Here is a 22,072-nt window from a genome sequence, read left to right as displayed (position 1 = left end):
GCTCCTCACACCACCCTGCCAGCAAGTAGACTGGGAGTGCACAAAAATTTGGGAGGAGACACAGCCGGGACAGCTGACCCCAACTGACCAAGGGGATATTCCATATCATGTGACATCATGCTCAGCATATAAAGCTGGGGGAAGAAGAAGGAAGCGGGGAAAGGGGGATGTTTAGAGTGATGCCATTTGTCTTCCCCAGTAACGGTTATGCGTGATGGAGCCCTGCTTTCCTGGATATGGATGAACACCTGCCTGCCGACGGGAAGCAGTGAATGAATTCCTTGTTTTGCTTTGCTTTTGCACACAGCTTTTGCTTTAACTATTAAACTGTCCTTATCTCAACTCATGAGTTTTCTTACTTTTAATCTTCCAACGTCTTCCCCGTCCCAACTTGGGGAAGTGAGCAAGAGGCTGCATGGTCCTAGTTGTTTACTGGAACTAAACCATGACACAAAGGCATTAACAGTGTGCTGATTGTAGCAATATTTGTATGCAATGGGTTATTTATTTTCACAAGCAAAGTTGGTCAAATACCTAATGAACCTTCTTATCCTGAAATAAAGTTGATATTGAATTTTAAAGGGTTTGGGTTTTTTTAATGTACTTTTGCCAACATATCTTTCACAGATGTCAACTCAGTGGCTAAAGGAAACCAAAACATGAATTCAGCCATCAGGGCACAGGTTCTCTTTCATTTCAGATCTAAACTTTAGAAGACTAGTCCCCTTTTTGGATACACTATACGCCACCAGTGTCTTCAGTTTCCTTGTCTGTTTTTGTGAGGATGACACATTGCTCTTCAGTGTTTGAAAAGAAGTGTCTTCCTTTTGTCTCTCCCTGTGTGTCAGAAGCAGTGGGGAAAGATTTTAATTAAATTTACTTTCTTGGTTCTCCATATCATGTTATGTAAGCACATTAGGGCTTTAAGAGCTTAGTGTCAAAGACTCCAGAATGAGGTTGGCATACACAAATACAACAGTGCCACAGTGAAGCTGAAATATTATGAGGAGAAATGACTGCACAAGCTGCTGACTCACTTATTAATCAGATGCAGGGAAAGTCTGAGAGTCGCTAGGCACTGGGCAGGAGAAAGGAGACTGAGCAGTGCTGCCAGCCCTACGCCAAGTCTGAACTCGCAGGTCCAGCCCATCCACCAGGCAAAACCAAAAGGAAACCTATCTCTAACTGCTCCTGTATTTCCCAGTCTGAAAACTTTGCTTAGCGGACACAAGAGCCTGAAGCTTGCTTCCCGTCCCTGCCCTTTCTGCCTCTCACCATGGACATTCAGACTCTCGCACAACTATATGACTCCAGGAAAGGCAGATTTAAGATGTAAACACAAACTGACAATGCACATAACTCAGGCTCACACTGTGGGAGATGACAAAGCTGTGTTCAAATGTGCTGGTGCCCAATAGAGCAGAGAGAGCTTTTCTCATACGTTTCCTTTCTAGTGACCCAAAGGAGTGAAGCACGGGACAAGAAGACAGTCGTACTCATTTCCCAAAGGCTGGCTGCAGTTTCAAGTGTATGCGAAAACAGGGCATGCCTGATGTCTGTACATGACAGTGCTAGGGCGAGCAGGCAGAGCATGTCTGGGTGAGATATTATACACTCACAAACGCTCCCAGCAGATGTGCCATGCTGCAGCCCCTCTCTGCCTTTGGAAGAGGCCAGAGGGAAGCTGGAGGCCTTTGCAGCAGCCGGCAGCGTGGCTCCCACTGGAGTGGGAGGCAGGTGAGTGCAAAACAGGTCTGTAGTGGAGAAAAAGTTCCTTTTCCCCTTCTCCATTAATCTGCATCACATGCTCTGTTTTTTGTGTTGGCTAGCAGTGAAAGAAAGAACTCGAAAGGAAATACAATGCACCACCTAAGGGCCAAGCTAACAGCACAGCTGTCTGCATGCCAGCCACCCCAGGAGAGGGCTGTCTCTTCCTTCACTAGGCTGCCCCTGGCAAGGTGTAGCTCGGTACCATCGCAGCTTTGCAATCTACACAGATTGTCCCCATGTGTTTGTAATTCCTATCAGTAAGAGCTGAAAGAAACTGAGAGTTGAAAAGTTGCAAGAATACATGTCCACAGAAATTATTCATCGCAACAGGAAAATGAGCAGGAAACTGGATGACAAGCAGAGAACTTCCCCTACAAGTTAATGCATATGGCACATGCTGTTAAATGCAGGTCTGGAGAATTCCACTTATAGCAGATGGCTTGACAGAAGCTTATCAGCCTAATAAAGCTTCTATAGGGGATAACATTATGGCCCAAAAACTCTCTGTTTCTTCCCACTGGGATAAAATTATTTGTGAAGAATTTTACCTAAGAAAAAACTAGAGTTTATAGCCCTGTGAGGATGATTTACTGAGATTCTTCCTCCTCTAAACAAGCCTGCAAGCTGATGCTTGAAACCCCTTCTGCTTCTGTACATATCCACTGCTATAAGCTGTTAAAGGCTTGGCAGGAAATTTTAGCATTGCTTCTCTTCGTTCCTGGCTTTTAGTGGAATGATCATGATGAAATAGCTCTGAAGCAAAGACTGTTTTTTAATGAAATAGGAACTAAAGGATATACAGAATATAGCTCAGTGCAGGGTGAAAAAAAACCCAAAACCTCTCTTCAAAACAAAAAGAAAGATCCACACCTTTGATATTTATAAGTGTTCTTGCAATGTGATCTGCTTGAGAAATACCATTCATAGAATGTCCAATGGTGAAGCAATATTATGAAAAATCAACAAGAAAGTTAAGTTTTAAGACTATTGATTACCCCATTTTGGCTATTATCTTAATTCCTGTCATTTGGAATTAACAGACTGGAAAACAACAGAGGAAAATAACTGTTCCGCTTTGAGATAAATCAATTTCTGTATCTTGGATTCCCAGGCAACCACAATTCAGTATCAATTCAAGCGGTCTGAAAAGAAGCATGACTTTGAATTTATTTGCCATCTTTTTCATGGCCGCATTCATGCACCAAACCGGGACCGTACTTACAACTGCCACAATGCATATAAAATTATGAACTTTCATTATGCACATTTTAATTAAGATGTTTAGAAGTAACTCCGTCAAGAAGAAAGTAAGCTGTAAAGATATTTAACGTACTTGACGATCAGAAAAAAATGTCAATATTGGGCCCTTCTAGCTTATGGAGACCCACACCCAAATAAAATACCCCCCAATAAAATATTGGAAGACTCATGGAACTGGCCAGGAATCTGGCATGGAATGACAGCAGCTTATTAGTGCCTACGGTCAAATAGCCAAATGTAATGAATGGTCATATTCACCTAGAGATCAATAAAACTCTGCTTGTGATTCTGAAGTTGGGGAATCCATCAAGTCAGAAGCAGTTTAGGCATAAAAAAAATTAATTCAGATAGTTAGAACATAACATTAAATGACATGTTCATTCTAGAAAGAGGCAACATAGATGATAATCTGAAGTGATTCCAGTGCCTTTCTTAGAGACAGAGAGTAATTATTATGAGAACTTGACAAATAATTGTTATGATTAATTTGTTTTTCTTAAAAGCTGGACTGTATACAAACTGCCTGCAAAATGACCACAACATGTTCTATTATTTATTCAAAATTATTATTTAACTTCTGCAGCAAGACATTATTTCTCAGCTCCTGTTTTAATTAGAAATGAATATGTCATCTTATAATCAGGAACAAAATATGCCAGATTATTTTTTTGTTGTTCCTTGATTGAATGGTTTGTACATGTAATCAGCAAAGATGCTGATTTCAAATCCCGATATAGCACTTGAAATCCATCTTATTATTTCATTAGTTGACTAAAATTTAATGCTGACAAAGTTATTTGAATGGTCAAACTCAACCTTTCTGTTTAAAGGACATAGGCAATAGCACAGTTATTTTAACGTAAGATTCACAGACAGAGTGAATGGAAAGGAGGGCTCATGCCCTGTCTGATCCTGGCCAGAGGCCATGCTCTGTTCTGGCATCACAATCCACTCCCAAGTTTTTCTTTGACTTTGATTCGTTCCTTTTTTAAATTATTTTCTCTTCTTTTCTTCTGTCCCCTTTCTTGGGAATATGACAATGAGGAATTCAATTTGTTACTCTTACTGTGTGGCCTATAGCTTCTTCTGTCACTCCCAGTCCAACAATAAACTATCTCTGAGCCTCTCTCTCAGACTCTTCAAGGCCCCACAAGTGCCCATGCTCCCAAAGCCTTAGGCACCGTTTTAATGTGATTGGTTATTATCGCAGAGACCTTGGATGTGCCTGCTTCTCTTTCTTTCTTTGCAGCCTTCCTCCAGTGCCATGCTGGACCCTGACCCAGTCTCTCTACAGACAGGATTCTACGGAGCCCATTTTCTCTATGACCTGAACATCCGTGGAGAAACAGTTATAAAGAAAGAAAACCCAACCTTCAGTCTTCCCTTCTCCCTCAGGTAACTATGTAACCTCACTGCCTTATTCACATGCTCCATTAAAGACATATTTAGAACTACTATTCTTAACAGATCTGTTATTTGGAACAAGTCTAGCAGATAATGAGTTGCAGTTGCTGCTACTCTTTTATGAGACAGGAATGAATACACTTAAAATCGAAGTAATTTACAAATTTAAAGAAATATTTGCAGATTTTTGTGTTATTTGTCTAGCTTTAATCATGCTTTTTACTCTTAATTAAAAGAAGAAAAAAAATATTGAGTCAGATACCCTTACAGATTTCCTATTATAACACACAATGATGGAAAAATGAAAAGCACAGGAAATAGGACTGATTAAATTTCAAGTGTCGTGCTTTTCATGTGAAGCCTGAGATTTTATCTGAAAGAAAGAGACAGAATTCTGTAATTGTGCTGCAGCTTTCAGAACATTAACCACTGTAGATACTTAAATTAGGAACTTGAATACATATTCAGGCACCTAATTAATTGACTTGATTAATACCTGAACTTTTCTAGCTGCTGTTGACATCCATGGGAATTATGGGAAATCAGTACCCTTAAAAATCAGGCCAATTTATCTAGGTCTCAGAGCATGCACTTCAGGAGCCTAATTTTAAGCATCTTCATTGGGAAATGCTGGTTCAGAGTTAAAAATAAGCAACCTTCATATTGAACATAGAATGGGGCAAAGACATTAACAGAAATATAGTCTCAGTATATGTTAAATATTCGGCACCAGTACAACACCCAAAACTACTAGTCAGGGTTTTTAGATCAGAGTGGAAAAATATGATGAAAATAATAAAATATACGTATTCATTAACCTATCCTCTATGGAGATCTGTGCTCCTACCTGGCATGGAGATAGCAAACGGAACAAATCACATAAACTCTTCTCTTTCCATTGATCTAGACCTGTAAACATCTAAGTACCAGCTCATGGTTGTCAGTGTATGGGCATGAGATCCTGAGGACTTCAAAGGTATGAGTCAGTATCTCATGTCAACATTGGACGGAGTAGTCCCCTCATGGTAGGATACCAGCCCATGGTTGGCAGGCACAGACTAGCTGGCCTAACCAGACTTTTCTATTTTAAATTCCAATGGTTCTATATGATCCTGAAGAACAGTCAGGAAAGATACCTAATATTTATCATGCTTTAAAACAGTATCGATTTAAGATGGGTTTCAGAGTTCTTGCATGACTGTGCACCACCCATCAGCCAGTACTATTGGTTATCTTTTTCTCTTACTATTATTCTAAAAGAACAAACCACCTCTTCCTCACTTCTGTTCTTAATGTTAAGGTGGTATTAAGAACACCGGCATTAGCTGCCAGAATATAAATCAATATGAACACCAATGAGTCTCACTTCTGCAGAAATATAACGCCCTCCAAATTTTTCCTTTGCCAAGTTTGCTGTTGGCTTTGTGCTTTGGTTTGGGATTTTTTTGTTTGGGGTTTTTGGGGTTTTGTTTTGTTTTGTTTTTTAAATGGACCATATCTTCGCACAAGAAACCTTCTGTTTGAAGGACTGGCCTCCTGGAACCACATGGTTGCATGCCAGTGGGGTGGGTTTCACACGTGCAAGGGGGGTAGTTGCTGTGCGCCCAGACTACGCAGCAGCCCTGCAGCCACGCAGTTGCTCCCAGAGACTCCTCCAGCTTCCCGGGGTCAAAGGCAGCTGCTGCAGCTGCTCTGGAGCTGAGGAGCAGAGTGGCCTCAGCCATCCTAACTACTGCCTAGTTGGACAGTGTTTTAATTTAACAGAGCACACTCACAGTTTTTGTTTTAATTTAAGTATAGTTTTCAAATGATTGCTAGGAGGATTCAAATATTCCCTTGCAACCCTTGGAATATGCAATACATTAATCACAAATGCACAGATCACAAAGATCCACTTTATTTTCCCCTTAACTGGACATAAGCCCAGAGCTGTGTTCAAGTACAGTATCATAGAAAAGATTCATTTTAAAGTGAAGCTAAAATTAGAAGCTTCTGAATGACATCTGCATGAGGACAATGCACTGCTGATTAGCATCAAACTAGAGCTAAGCAAATCAGAAGATAAAATAAGTGGCCCTAATCTTTATTCAGATATTAAATTCAACAGAAAAACAGAAGCAGGATTCTTTCAGATCTGAAAGAATTTCAAAAGCATTCATTTTAGCACACCTCCTTTTTTCCTGGGTGTAACCAGATATGATAATGCAGAAAAAAAAAGGGCTATCCAGCCCAGCCAAACCCAAATTACGGAAGTACTGAAATACTTACACAAACAGCCCCGTTTTTCCAACTCTAAAGAGTTGAGCCTGAATCCAGAGCTAAATTAAAGGTTTGAACTTGCACATTCCTCCAAAGCTGCTTTCTATTATATGAATGTCAAAAATTTGAGCTGAAGGAAGCCTTTGGAAATCATCTTGTCTTGCACCTGCCTGTGCTGCAGTGGTCCTCTCTGGCTCAGCCAGCAGCCCAGCCTAGTTGCAGTAGCTGCTTTCATCACTTTTCCCTAGTTCCCTCCACGCTAGTAGACTTCTGCGCCCCCCCAGACCTCCCAGTATGATTGGGAAAACAGAAGTAGGCAACCCTACTCTTTGGAGCACACACCTTCCATCAGATTATTCTCCCTGAGTAGGAAGGTTTGTGGTTTGTATGGTTCAAGTTTTACTACTCAGACTCGTAATTTATTGCTCTTTACACCACTGCTTGCTCAAGATCTATTAAGAGGAACCCATTAATTTTAATAACTTTATTGCCTGTTTTTCAGAGTGTATCCTTGTGCACAAAGGGTATCTCTGGGCTGCAGCTAGACATGTGTGAGTGTGCGGGTTTGTGTCTACACATTAAGTCTTACTGTATTTCCTTTGCACTTGTATTTATGGGGAAATTATGCCAGTAATGACAACCTATAAAATTGCAAGTGGAGTTTAAAAACTTTCCACCTCCAGGTAAATGAGAAAAGGGAAGATATGATCTAATAAAAGAAAAGGAGCACTGACAGAAGGCAGTTTGGCCTTGTTTTCCAATCAGTTACCTGTGTTATTTCATCTGGTTTACTTACGGATTTGGTTAAATGCTCATATCTAAGCTAATTGTTCTGATGTGTGACCTGCACAAACAATTGATTTCTAGGAACAAGTCAATTAATTTTAATTGTGTGCTTTTGTCCTCACCATGCTCCTGATGATACAGTCAAAGTTCAAAGCCCCTGTAACAGTCTGAGCAGTCAGGAGTGTTCCCATCGCTCTCCAGGTAGAGGAGACAAGAGCACCAAGGAGGCACAGGAGACCGTGATTCGTGTGTCCTGTTCCTTTGCAGCACCATCGGTTTTCTTGTGTAATGGAGAAGGCTGAATGTCACAAGCCTACCTGAAGATTGCTTTAATCCTGGAAGTGGAAACTTTGGCTGTTAAAACCCACAATGGAAAATGTAGGTGTAAATACTAGATTTAGAAAAGAATTGGCATGTCCTGCTGTATTATGTATATGTTCTGCAAACTGTCTTCTATGCTGTTTACAAAGGTTTATGTATACTGCTTCTTTCCTTTATTTGATGATGATGTCATTTTTTCATGGATCCCAAAAGAAGAAAAATATTTCTTGTTATTGTATTTTGATTGACAGCCTGGTTTAAAAATATTTTTTGACATATAAAATACTAGATAAATGTAGCTGCTTTCTTCCAAACACAGAAATAAGAAGCTAGAAGCAAATGAACAAAAACCTGGCCATAGATAATGTCTTCTCTGAATAATTCATATGATTTATCACAGATAAACACATTATTAATATTCCTCTTCTTTAAGCCTTAGAAGCTGTCTGTAACCTTGTCTGGGAAATAAAGAAAACTACAGTTGTCCTGTCTTATCTACTGTAAAAAACCTTGACTAAAAAGTGTAGCAACTAGAGTTCCTTTAGACAAGTTGTCCCTAGTAGGCTTCATTCTAGGTGCCCATAAAATTGAGATCAGTTTTGATCACTACTGTGGGATGAATCCTAGGATCTCCTGCCTCATACAGAGGACAAAGAGAGTGACAAAGGACTCCTTCTCTACTGCAGGGATCTAATATAATGGGAATCCGAAGCAGGGGCTAGGGAGGGCGAGTCACAGGATACATAAGGTACAATACATCTTAAAGGAGTCATGGCATGTCGATAGCTTGATTCCTTCTTCAAAAGCTTATGAACATGTCTCCTATATACCACACAGGTGATTTTCAAGCAGTGACTGACGTGGCAGAATGTGCGCTCAGGCTATTGTCTTATAATTAACTTTTCTGATGTGTTGTACCGAAAGTAGCTCCCACTATAGGTGCTTCTGCTGATGCAAAGTCTCATGGGACAGGTGCTCCATGAGGGAGCCTTGCAGATGTTGAGATTAAAGGAATGTTCTCAGAAAAGTACCTACAAGCACCTCTAACAGTGGAATGAGCCCTAATAATGTATGCTGGGTCTAATTTGTCCAATTCCTAACATAACCTGAAACACTCTGAAAAGTTCTCAGGTCAACTCTCACTGGAAATGCGTTCCCCCTTTCAACAAAGTGTAGAAAAAAACAAGTACATGTCCTGGAATGCTTTGTCCACTGATATGAGAAACTGAGGGCTCCATGATATCTCATGTAAATTCATCAAAACTAAGATGCGTCTTGAGAAGAAAACCCTTGATTAAGAGAAGCTCTAAACTACATTACTGGTGGACTGGATGTAGTCTGAAAGATGCATTAGCTAAGCACAAAAATGTCTGAGAATGGGAATAGGTCAGTCATCAGTCTTCCTATCTGGTGCAGTAAGTGCAATCAAGGACAACTTCACACACAAATACATGAAAACAAACACCACGACAGGTGAAGGCAGAGGCTCTGTAGATCTTCTAAAAAGATGTTATTATCTTATGTCAGAAAAAAACCCAACCTCACTAAAACTACAAGAACTCTGTCTATGTCTGGATGAGCTAAAATCAGTTTCTTTTTAATGAGTGGGTGACAATGATGGCAAACAGAATTATAGAATGAGAGGGGTTGGAAGGGATCATCTAGTCCAACCCCCCTGCTGGAGCAGGTTCACCTAGAGCAGGTTGCACAGGAACGCATCCAGGCAGGTTTTGAATGTCTCCAGAGATGGAGACTTAGGGATGCTTTTCATAGACATCTTAAGTAGAGGCAAACAAAACAAGCTTGTTGAAATGATTTGATTTAGTAGCTTGGGTATAATGTTCCACAGACATAACTACAATATTCCTGTACTTGAACTGGTATGTTCATGTAACACCGCACCGCTCTCTGCGTGTGTTGCTGTGTGAGTCTCTGATATCTAAAACACTTCTAATCTATATTCCCTGCAATTTTTTTCTTAAGAAGTATGACTGCATTATTTGTACCAAAGCATAAATGCCTTTTCTGGAATACTTAGTCTTCCTCACAAGCTCTTTTCTGCTATCAGTATTATGTTCTGCCCATGATTTGACACACTATGAAGATTTATGACAGACATACAGAACTACTTAGGTGTGATGAAAGCTTATGTCCTCTTTCTGAGCAAGTCTGCTGATGCAGAAAGAAGATGGGAAAAGATACAACTTCTTAGGACCAAATTTGACACAAGAATATGGTGGCTGTAGAGATCGTTGGCAGAAATGAAGGCAAGCAGCATCCTGGGTTGTATTGATAGCACAGTCAGTGACTGCAGCATGTGATTTCCTCCCTACCCTTTACTTTGCACTCATCAGGGTGCATCTAGAATACTGCATATAGTTTGTGAACCTCCAATACAGAAAGACACTGGAACCTGGTGCACATTCAGCAGAGGGCCATCAAGATGATCAGGAGCTGCAGTCTGTGCCCTTTGAGGACAGGCTGAAGGACTTGGGCTTCTTCAGCCTGGAGAAGAGATGGCTGAAGGGGAATCTTACAACAGACCCTCATACCTATGAGGTGGTTATCAAGAAGAGAGAAACAGGTTTGCATGGTGAAGCACGGTGACAGGATAAGAGATGATGGGCATAACTTGAAACAAGAGAGGTTCAGAGCGGATATGAGGCAAAACTTTTTCACATTCAAGCAGTGGAACAGGTTGCCCAGAGATGCTGTGCCACCTCCATCCCTGGAGTTTTTCAAGGCCCCAGTGAATAAATCCCTGAGCAACCCAGTCCAAATGTATAGCTTACCCTGCTTTGAGCAGGAGGTTGGACTACAGTCTTCCTGAGCTACCTTCCAGACTGAGTGATTCTGTGATTCTGTGACTCTGGCTACACTCAGACTGGTTGGTTGTAGTTCTCTTGGAGCGAGACAGGAATTAGCAGATAAATCAATCCTTATGGTATGACCAAGGTATGAGTAAGCATCCTACAGGGAACTTGGACTGTGACCTCCTTTGGAACAAAAACCTCTCCATTTCTTGTTCTTGTCCGCCACAAATATGTTCACTGACAAATAACCCTTATCCTCAAAGATCAATTGAATTGATGAATGAATCATGAATTGCCCACTTTGTTCCACTTCGCTCTGTTGAAAAATGTCTGTGCTGATTGCCTGCCAATGTATTTTGTTGTCCCAGCAGATGAACTGCTGTGAGCATAATCTGATGTTTGCATCAGTTCCATAACCAATTTTGTAACTGTCTCTTGTGGTGCAGAGGTGTACTCATCCCACCTGGTTTACATAAACTACAGCCATTTTATTATCTGCCAGGAGGTGAATAAGGCATTCTGCAAAAGAGCAGTTAGACCTCCGTACACGTGTTTGCACTGCACTGAGTTCTACACCGTTTCTGCGTGAATGTGACTTGCATTTAATTCTGGCTTATGTGGGCTCACCGAGTCCAACAGAGAAATATTTGTCACGGTAGTGTTGTGGGGGAAAAACACTTCCATTTGGGCTATTTCTATCAGATCAGGGAGGAGATGATAACACCCCACAGAACTGTTGGAAGGGTATCTGAACTCTTGCCTGAATACAGAGTCTATCTCCTAATCTTGCTGTCAGCATGCAATCTCCGTATAATCTCCAAAATGTGGAAAAGGTTCAGTTGTCTGATGAACTGAGACAAATTGTGACTGTTGCTTGGGGCAGTGCCTGAGGTTGTGTGCTAAGGGAACTTAGAGTCAGGTCCATCCTGAGTTGGTTAGCTTCCTAGTATCTCAAATTCAGAAACAGCTTTTTTCTGTTAGTGTTAAAATGGTCTGCTCTGTTCTGATTTTTCACCTGGAGGGTATGAAGAATGCTTTGAAGTTCTGAACCTTGCAGTGAGGCAGGTGTCCGTGCAGAGTTGCAGGACATGCTTTATTTTCTAAATAATATAGCTACTACACAGAACACGGTGGCGGTACCTTAGTGGCATGGACAGTTTAAGAACAACAACTCTGTACTAGAAGTGGTTTTGACCACCTAGATATCAAGGGAACTACAGGAGAATGGTCATATACAAATGTCTTTCTATTTTGGTGGGTTGACCTTGTCTGGCTGGCGGGTGCCCACAAAGCCACTCCCTCACTTCCCCTCTTTGTCAGGAAAATAAAATTAAAAACTTATGGGTCAAGATAAAGGCAGTTTAATTAAGAAGAGCAAAGGCCATGCACGGAAGCAAAGGAGAACAAAAAATATTTATTCTCTACCTCCAACAGCAAGTGATGTCCAGACACTTCCTAGGAAGTAGGGCCTCAGTATGCAGCGGTTGCTTTGGAAGACAAATGCCTTAATAGCAAATGCCCCCCTCCCTCCTCCTTTCTCTTAGCTTTTGTTGCTGAGCACATCATCAAATGGTAGGGAAACTTTGGCCAGTTTGGGTCATCTGTCCTGGCGATGTCCCCTCCCAACATTTTGGCCACTCCCAGCCTACTGGCCTTTGGTGAGGCTGAAGGGGTGGTTGGGGGTGAAGAGACTGCCTCGGTGCTGTGCAAGCACTGTTCATCAGTGGCCAAAACACTGGTGTGTTATCAAGACTTTTCTAGTTAAAATACAAAGCACAGCACTATGAGGGCTGCTGTAGGGAAAGTTAATTCCATCCCATCCGGATCCAATACATCTACATGCAAGAAAATTTCTAGACTTGAATCCTACTGTTTTGAGGAAGAATATCTCCTGTAGCAGAGAGAGAAAGAGGAAGAAAGAGAGAGCGAAAGGGAGAGAGGCATTTCCTTATGAGAGGCATTTGGCTACAACATTAGCAAAGAATGAGTCAAAAATAGCTCCCACTCATTTGGCTGCCACCCAAGTGGGAAAAGTAAGTTGTTTAATTCTTTCAAGAAGGGATGATCCAAAAGAGCAGTCACTGAAAAACTGTCAATGATTGTCTTCTCTTCCCAAGAATTCACGCCGCTACCATATAGTCCTAGTACATCCAGATAACCTATTCTGAAAATGTGGCCAATTGCTAGGCACCCCACAGACTTCACAGAGTAGAATGCACTTGGACTTGTTTCCTTCCAGTAGTGCTTAGACCAGATAGACTTTTTTCCCCAAAAAATATGCATGTACATTCAGAGCTCAGTGTAACATGAGAATCCCTGAGGGACAAAATCAGTCTTCTCAGGGCCTGAATGAGGGAATTCAAGCAGTAATTCCTGTCATCAGAGAAGGGGGATTTCTAGGAACTGGCTTTCCCTTGCTTCGTAGAGAGCCTGCAATCCCAAGCTAGTGCTGACTCAACAGTAGCAGGGTGTGAGAAATTGCAAACACAGCAGCTGTAATTGCTTCAGAAGTCCTTGCCTATCCATGAATGCTAAAAATTGAACTTCACATTCCAGTGGCAATTCTGAATAAATCACTCAGTAAAGTGATTAGGTTGCATATGAACAAATCATACTGGGCAGGCAGTAATTGAAGATTCTCAAATACAAACTTTGTAATTAATCTCCCTTTCAAAAAGGATAAGTCCAAAGATTTTGAATCTTTTTATATAAGGTAGTTGGAGAACAACACTGCATTCTCTTTTTTTTTTATTTCTGGTTGCTCCTAGGCAACCCCCTGCTGGGTAAATACAAACACACTATGCTCTCCTAAATGTCACACATATTTTTGTCCTTGATTTTCTTTCTTATTAGATAGTTTCCTGAAATGTTAACTCTTCAAACATGGGAGATGAACTTGAGCAGTCTACTGCCTTTGAATCAGTTTCTGTCTGCGCGAAAGTATGGGTGTGCTTTGTTCTCAGTAAGAACTATCAGTGCACTTCTGGAATACAGAACAGATCAGGATGCATAGTCACAAAGCATATTACTAATGTGCATGGACTCCTGGGACCACGGGGAGAGTCTGCTTTTTCCATAATGCAGGATCCTATGTACTTTGTTACAGGAATATTGATGGAATACAGTGAGGTAAAAGTGTAAGTTCTTAGATATAATGGAGTTAAGGTGCTTGGTACTGGTATTGAATACTGATAATTTTTAAGGGGTGATGGAGTAGTAGCAGCAGTACTTAAATTTGTAGCACCGCAAAGAAGTCAAAACTTTGTTTATTGTTACTTTTATAATAGATTTCAAATATTAGTGCTTACTACTTATTAAGCAGCATTCATTCCCTCCTTCAAATTTGTGCATGGAGATACTTTGTAAAGGAGGGAAGAGGCAGTTCAGACTTATTTTTTTACAGAGAGATTCTGAAGCAGCCTGTCTCCAAACCTGAGAAAGGTGAAGAAGGCAGTTTCTTGGCACTGTCATACTAGACCTCCTTGGAGAAAGACTCCACCAGCAAGCTTTGAAGCTGTTATAATTTGAAGTGACATCCTTAACCCTGCAGAAAGGTCAGATAAAGATACCTGTGCAGATAAAGATACGTGGTGGTGCCAGGCAGTCACCAGTCAGCTCTGTGCAGTTAAAGAAAAATAAATACAATATTCTATTGCCCCCAGACTCGCTGGGGTCTCTCAAGAGACCTGTGGGTCTCCTGATTCTGTAGGTATGCCATAATTGGGAACAGATATCTTGTGGTGCTTCCTTTTGTCGATTTGAGATATTTATGAACTTCTCAATTGTGTGTGATAAGCCCGAGCGTTGTCAACGGTTCATCACCAAATCTAAGAGCTGATTGCTTTTCAGCAAAGCCTAAAAAGTATCACATTTTGAGGCTTCATGCAAAAACTTACAACTTTTTAGAGGGGAAGACGTTTCAGTGCCTGAATTGTGAGTATTAACTGTCAGAGTCTACCAATGTAGACAAATGTTTTTGTGTTTCACTAATATTATCAGAACATAGTGGTTCCTGCCTCTGATATCTGACACCCTGAGAAGCACAGAACACCAAGGCAGGCATGTAACGTTACCTCTGCAGCACCCTCTCCAATGTCCAATGGCTTCAACCCTGGGATGTCCTGAGCCAGTTTGGGGTGGGGTGTTTTTTTCCAATAAAACAGATATATGGGTTTTCTTCCATTAATTTGTTTAACTGCTTTTTGTCTCAAGTACAATTTTAGAGTCTACAGCAAACACTGTCTGAAAACTCGTCTACACATTCTGTGCAGAAGTACCCGATCTTGGCTGTTTTGAACTCACCACCTGGTATTTGCCTTTGATGCAGCAGATGACGAATGACTATGCTGGTTCAGACTAAAGTTTTCAGTTTTATAACCAGACTGGATAACAAACTACCCGTGTTTACAACAGCTGCTGAGATTTCTCAGAAATGAGGCCTTTTTATAGAGTATCAGCATGAAATTTATTTATGTGTATGGATTGAACAAAACAATGCCATTTTAAGCTTCTTTTCTTAAGAAAGAAGGTTATGCATTTGCACTGTGCATCCATCATTCAGCCTCTCCTTTGTAATTTCTGCCTTTGTTGGCCTACATTAACTACTTTGTCTGAGCTGAAGTAGTCTCAAAACCAATTAAATTTATATACCATAAATCAACATTTTGGTAGAGTCCAAAGTTAATGACTCCTTTGTGGAAAAATATCAGTATAACGTCAGCATTTATTTAGCCTCTCTGGCTTGCCATTAGCCCCTCAGCCCCCAGGTCGGCCAGCCTGTTTGACAGTCAGCACATCAGCCCAGTTTTGAGTCAGTGACAATATTTGGTGATACGTCTCAGCTCCTAATAAGAGAACTAGGGGGAAACAAAAGGTAATGTGGAAGGTGTTGTTAAGAAGTGCTACTAATGGAGAAGGGAAAAACTAGGAACACCATGGGAATTCAGCTCAGGGAGCACATGAAGCACAACTGAGATTACTGCTACGGGATAGAGAGGGTGGAGACGTAAAGAATAGGACACAAACCCATAGGAAGCCAGGCTTCATTAGTTTTGTTTCTAATGGAGTAACTTCCTTACTATCATAATATACCTTCTTGAGCAGAAATGAAACATTTACAAACTACAAACAAAATATTTGCAAAAATTATTCAGCAGGTATTTTACAGAAAAGTGATCACCTCTCACTCAATTTACCAATAAATTTAATCTTACTGAAACATTTTAGTTTATTTTCTCAGATTCTTCCGTGGAAGAGAAAACCTGTCCACAGATACAGTTCTCTTGCTATGAAGTAAGAGTTACTTCCATCTGTAGGACAGTGTGTTTTTTATACGAGTGCTACATCTTGGAAACAAACTATAAATGTTCTAATGGGTGAAGAAAAGAAAGGGTGAAGCAGATGATGACTGGCCAATTTTAAGACTCATCAATTTTCTTTACAATTTGTTTTCTGCCATAATATTTTCTGTGAAATTCCTAATTATTCAGATGATCAGAAAAGTTGGCCTGGAGAAAAAAAGTTTAAATTTGTTCCTACTTTTGTTAAAATTTAATGGTTGCTTATCTTTTTACAAGCCGTATTACAAACTTGAACACTCCTGTCAGCCTCAGCATAGCCCTAAAACATGAAAAGGGAACAAGTCACTGTATGACAGAGCAGAACTAAATTGAGAGGAGGCTGTGCAATCAGTGTCAGACATAATCCTGCCAGAGCTGGGATTTATATTTGTAAAATTTGGGGTTGGCACTTTTCACCAGTGATTTATACATTTAAAAACAAAACAAAACAAATGCAAAAAACCCCAAGACAAGTTTTTGCCAGAGTGCAAATTCAAACAGGAAAATAGCTGACACGTTACCAGTGCAGTTCTTCTGGAAGTTCGGATTCTCTAGTGGGTGCCCTGGGATCCGGCACTGAAATCTGTGCTGCCAGAACTCAGGAAACCAGGGGTTGCGGGTGTTGGTGTCCAGACGCAGCTTCAGATAGTAGTCATCAAACGACAGGACCTCTGGAGACTGCAGTTTGATAGTAATGCCTCCATTTGCTTCAGGTTCATAACCTTCAATGACTTCATCTCTGTCTGCCCAACCATCACTGAAAAGAGGCAAAAAAACATTTATTACACAGAGACAGGAAACTTGTTTTGAAAAAGCAACTGGCCAAAGGCAGGCCAGTACCCTCATAAGCAATTAATTAAGAGGGATTCTAAAGGTACATCTAAAATTCAGGCAGAGAGGGAAAGAAGAAAGCACAATGATGGAAACTTGTAATGAGCAGTCTGACTGATTTCATGCAGAGTCCTCATTAACTCATCTGGAATGACGAGGATTTATCCTTGTCCCTCTGAAAAGGGTTTTTGGGCATAGCTTCTGGTGTGATGTCTTTATGAATGAAGAGATTCTGCCTTATTTAGGCTGTTCTGTAAGGGGTGGAAACTGAAAGAATTAATATTGATGGAAAGGGAACTGAGCCAGGATCCTGGGTGTTTTGCAGAAGAGATCTCAGCATGCATGCATCTTACAGCTAGAAGAGTAATTCAAATCAAACATAAAGTGAGAAATGCATTGTGTTGGAAGAGAATGGAATAAGAATACTCAATAAAGTTGACCAAACTAAAAAGAAAACCACATGCTATTCTTGCACTGCATGGGATTTGTGATAACACTTTTTTTCTCCTTTTTTTTTTTAACAAACAATGGGCTTTTATTTTACTTCTATGTTTATTCATGTAAGCAATACTTTTAAAAAACTGAAGATAAAACTCTTTCTTGACAACATTATTTCATGGAAATATTTTAACAGGTTTGAACAAAGTCCATTGGGCTTAGCATCTGAGTTTTAGTTTAGTTCTTTTGACAAGAAGTCCATCGATTTAGTGTCATTCTCCAATTCTTACCAGGGTCCCCTAAGAACAGTGCTATTACGGTCTAATTTAAGTGCAAACATAAGTAAGTTGGCCGTGGCTTCATTTTAATATGCTGGGCATGTCATGAGAGAAATACATTATTGTAGCACCTCAGATCTAGTTCTACCCATTCAGAATCAAGTCAGCAGCACTGCTGCAGTGAAAAGCAGACAGATGAAGCACTTCCAGCAGCCAAGAACTCAAGAGGAGAAATGTGATTGACCACTAAGAGAGAAGTCTCTGTTTCACCCAAAAGAGGCTCGCGTCCTGAACTCCAGACAGACTGAAAGAAGGTCCTTGTTAGGATCCTCTTACACACAGCCTTGAGAAGAGCGTTGTGGGGCAGACCATACCAGCTGAGGGCATTCATGAGACACTCAGCATAGATGTGCCTGGGACTCCACAATAGAAGACAGACAAGATTTGAAGTAGCAAGCTCTATCATAGTCCTAGTCAAACAGGTATAAAGTGACTACACATTGGGCATGTGTGAGTCTTTGGTCTCCAGCTACTAGACTGAACAGCTGCATGGTTTAGCTGACATTTGCATTAACTGCTGCATCTGTGCTGTAGGCACCTGTAAAAAAATGGCAGGTCTCCATGGAAATCAAGAAAAGCCCATGTACTGAATCCTTTCCATATGGGACACAAGACCCAAACCTCTATTACAGGAAGTTATTTAAGGCATGGGATATCTGGCAGCCCACTGACTGAGTGATCAAGAGATTCCTTTCAACCTGAGCCCAGGGACACACAAGCACCTTCGAGCCAGGATTTCTTTGTTTCCCTTTTTGCCAAAGCCTTGCAGTAGAACTGCCCAATATTTCTGAGCTTATAAACCACTGACCAATACCTTCATATAGCCAGGCAGCATGCAGTACATGTGGATGCGTGTTGCATCTCACACGTGGTGTAAGAGCAGAGAGCAGGGGGAGGTGCAGGCAGTAGGTCACAGGAGGGAGATCGTTATGGCTGAACAGTCCCGCTGTGGAATGGGGGTGGGCACAATGCGGTATCCCAAAGTGACTCTCTCTGCCAGGCTGAACCCGGCAGCATCTGCTGGGTCACTTCTTCCCACAGACAGTGATGTGGGTCACTCAGGTCCTGCCCTTGTACACATATAGCCCGAATGATAACCACATGGCACAGCCTTGGCCTGACAGCTGCTCTTAAATTGCCACAGGAGTGCACAGATTTAAAAGCCACACTTTGTCCATCGCCTACGCCACTAGACTGCCTTGAGTTTTGGAGAGGGAAAGAAGCCACAGCTCAACCTCTCTGCATTCCCCCACTCCTCACTTGTACATGTGCTGAGGGCAACTGTGCACCCTGACGACCGATCACAGTCCAGACAACCCTACAAAGGTAAAACCAGAAGAACAGACTTTCTGTATTTCATATAATTCAAGCCATAAACTATCACCGGAGGGGAGAAAAAGACACAATGTTTATTTCTTCTTATGTGGAAGAAAAACAAGCAAGAGGTCAGTCTTACAGCATAAGTAATTGGGTCTTAATTGCATGATTACTTCATTATTTGTCACAATGTTTATGGCTTGCAAACTGTAGACTCAAGCAGAAACATTAGTGAGTCAAAAAGATTAAGCAAATCCGGCCATTTTTTAGACGACTTTCTAGAAAGGAGGTAGTTTCTCTACTGCTTGGATTCCTACCAGCCGAACATTAGAGTGATTTATTTCCTCTCCCTTGTAAGTTTGGCTTGGAAAATTGCCACATTCACTCTGAAAGCAAAGCAGAGCAATTCTGCAAAGGCAAGAGAAAGTGTATTTCAAGTTGTCTGAGGGCAGCTGATGGAAAAGTTCCCCTAAATTGGAGCACAGATCGTCACAGAACGTTTCTTTATCTGTTTCTGGCCCCAAATACTTTTTGTTCTCTCTTCAACTTCCTCAAATTGTTAAATCTGTCTGATAAGTTCTGTGTGAAAATGTGAAATGTGAAAATGTGTTCAGCAAAATGTGAAGAAAAGGCACTGGAATCAGAGAAAATAGTTCATACATGTTGAAGTTCATACGGAAGCTTTGATCTACTCTCAGTGAAGTCAAGGAAGCAAAAAGGAGTCCTCTGGTCTCTTAGGGAACCCCTGGTGGCTGCAGGCTGGCTGTGCTGAAAGGTGCCCTAAGGGGGCCATGCAGCCCTACCAGCAGCTGTGGGATGATTATCAAAGACCTAAGACCTTGTTACAATCTGTGCCTATATTCTTTTTTTACTGTGTACATATTAAAAAAAAAAAAAGGGGGGGGGGGGGGAAGGATTATCTGGGAACTGCGCATCCTTAGTGCCATATGAATAGATGTATATTGTTCCAGAAGACAATGTTAAAAAATTTGACATTTCTAATGCTGGGCAACAACACAATACTGAAGTCCAGATGACAGTGCACATGTTAGTGACAGAATCAAAAGACCAATAGCTGATTCAACAGAAAAATGAAATCTTATTAAAAAAAGGCAGCGTATACTATTCTTTTGTTGTCAGAATCAAGTACTTTCCACCCACTTTCCTTCTTTTATCCTGCTGAGTAGCAAGTAGCACCACACACAGCACTTTTTGCAAAGCCATCTTTCTGTATGCCTTTACTGCAGATTTCAGTATCCATTCAACATCCATCACCCAAACTGCCTTCCCTGATGGGTGCAGGTTTTGTGTGACTTCCTGGCCTAGAAATGTGCCAGGTCGCTTGTGCAACAGTTGATCTGAAGCCCTGTGAGGGGGTTTAAAGTGTGAAGACAGAAACAGTGAGGGAGGGACAAGTGTGTGGGTGTCAAACCGGCAATCACTCTGTTCGCTCTTCAGAGAGAAAGAACCAACTGTTTTTGTTACCGTTTCATGGTGTTTATCACAATCACAAAATGGTCACCAATATTCTGCAAGCTACTCTCAGTCCAAGCCCCAGTCTGGTGGCTGACATTCATGATGCCAAATCCAAATTTCAGCATTCAGTCGCAAACAAAAATCAAACAGTAAGGGAAAAAGCCCAGAGCTACTCCATCTAGCTTCAGAAGTCCTACTTCCCAGACTGACTTTGAAGAAACAAAGCTATTTTTTTCTTAACCAGTTTACTATTCTGCTAATGTATGACAACAGACATTCCTGAATTGTGGCTTCAGCATCTTAGTCTCTCTGTACTTTCTGAACTGCAGTCACATATATTCCTGCGACTGAAATACCAGGAGGAATGTAATGGATTTCCAATTTCCTTTCCTCTTCCAAACATGAACACTGTCAGCTGCTTTTCACAAGGGCTGATGAGACAACCAGCAATCAGGCTTTCTATTTTCATCTCCTCAGGACTTAACTCTTAAACTATGCAGCAGCAGCTCTGCTCTGCTTCCCCGCACAGCACTCGGAGCATTACTATTCCAGATGCTTTTTCCAAATAAGCAAACACGCAAGAAGAAAACATGCTGCTGTTTATGAAGACTACTTGCCCTGTGATTATCGTAGGAGGTAGCATCCTGTCACAGGTAAACAAAATGAAACATGTTTATCAGTCGTGGACACTGCTGATTTGATCCCTGCACCCTCATAAGGCTTGATCTGATGGACCAAAGCTGTAGAGGGCAACTGATTTAGACTCCTCTGTCTGGAGGGCTGCATCATTGGCAGCTTTGTCAATTCCCTTTGCAGTAGCCAAAGTAATGTTTTCTTAAGAAGTTTACATTCATTTTTTTTATGCTGCATTGGCCAACTGATAAAATATATAAAAGAAATTAAGAGCAAAAATCCCTTTACAAATGCAAAATGAATTATTTTTGTAATAACCCTTCTGCCTATGTCAGATATACTTGTCATTATAAAACCAAATAAATCAATCACGGTAAAATAATATTTATTTTTTTTTGGACAAGTTCTGTTCCTGTGCTAGCGGGTATTTTTATCCATTTTGAAAACAATGCTACATGTAGCTATACCTGTGTAACTTGGAAACATTATTTTCAAACTTCCATCCTTCACAGAAGTTCCCTGCAGATATCCCACTCACGTACAGTAGCAGGGTCCCAGGTGACCATAATTGTCACACAAAAAGATCAGAGCCTATTTTCTTGCCTTCCTCTCCTTTCCACAAAACTAAAGCCCACGACAATATGCTTTCCTTGTCACGTCGATATACATCCCCACAGAGCACATTTCTGAATGCCTTCTTACCATTGCTCTCAAGGCCGCCAGCTGCCCTGCTGTTATATTAAACTTCTAATAGATTTAAATACGAGGACAGCACCACTCAAAGAGTTCAACATTCAATAAAGTGCCATGCCATTTTGTTATATATGTCAATATCTTTATTTTTGAGGACAATTATTATCTGTTGGATAATATAAATAAATAATATTGTATAAATAAAAGGCTGGACATTTTACTTGGAAAGCACTTTTTGCAGAACCGTCTTTCTGTGTGGTGGTCAGACACTGCTTATTTAGAGAGTCAGACATTGCTTATTTAAAGGCATTTCAAAATGCTATAAACCCCTAAATAGTGATAAGTAGAGTTTAAATAATTTGTTATTTGATTCTGATAAACGTCAGTGCTCTGG

General features: G+C 40.9%; 1 protein-coding gene across 3 annotated transcripts in view; it reads right to left on the bottom strand.

The window, feature by feature from the left end:
* Nucleotides 1-22,072, bottom strand: part of GRM1 (glutamate metabotropic receptor 1) — a 189,006-nt gene that overhangs the window by 51,935 nt on the left and 114,999 nt on the right. For all 3 annotated transcript variants that reach the window (XM_054195397.1, XM_054195398.1, XM_054195399.1), the window contains exon 3: nt 16,474-16,709. In XM_054195397.1, coding sequence (XP_054051372.1) covers nt 16,474-16,709 — 236 coding nt within the window. The remainder of the gene's footprint in view (nt 1-16,473; nt 16,710-22,072) is intronic.

This window comes from Rissa tridactyla, chromosome 3 (genome assembly GCF_028500815.1).
Source record: "Rissa tridactyla isolate bRisTri1 chromosome 3, bRisTri1.patW.cur.20221130, whole genome shotgun sequence".
In the NCBI taxonomy this organism is placed as follows: Eukaryota; Metazoa; Chordata; class Aves; order Charadriiformes; family Laridae; genus Rissa; species Rissa tridactyla.
Note: the sequence above shows the minus strand (reverse complement) of the source record. Positions and strands in the feature narration are given on the sequence as shown.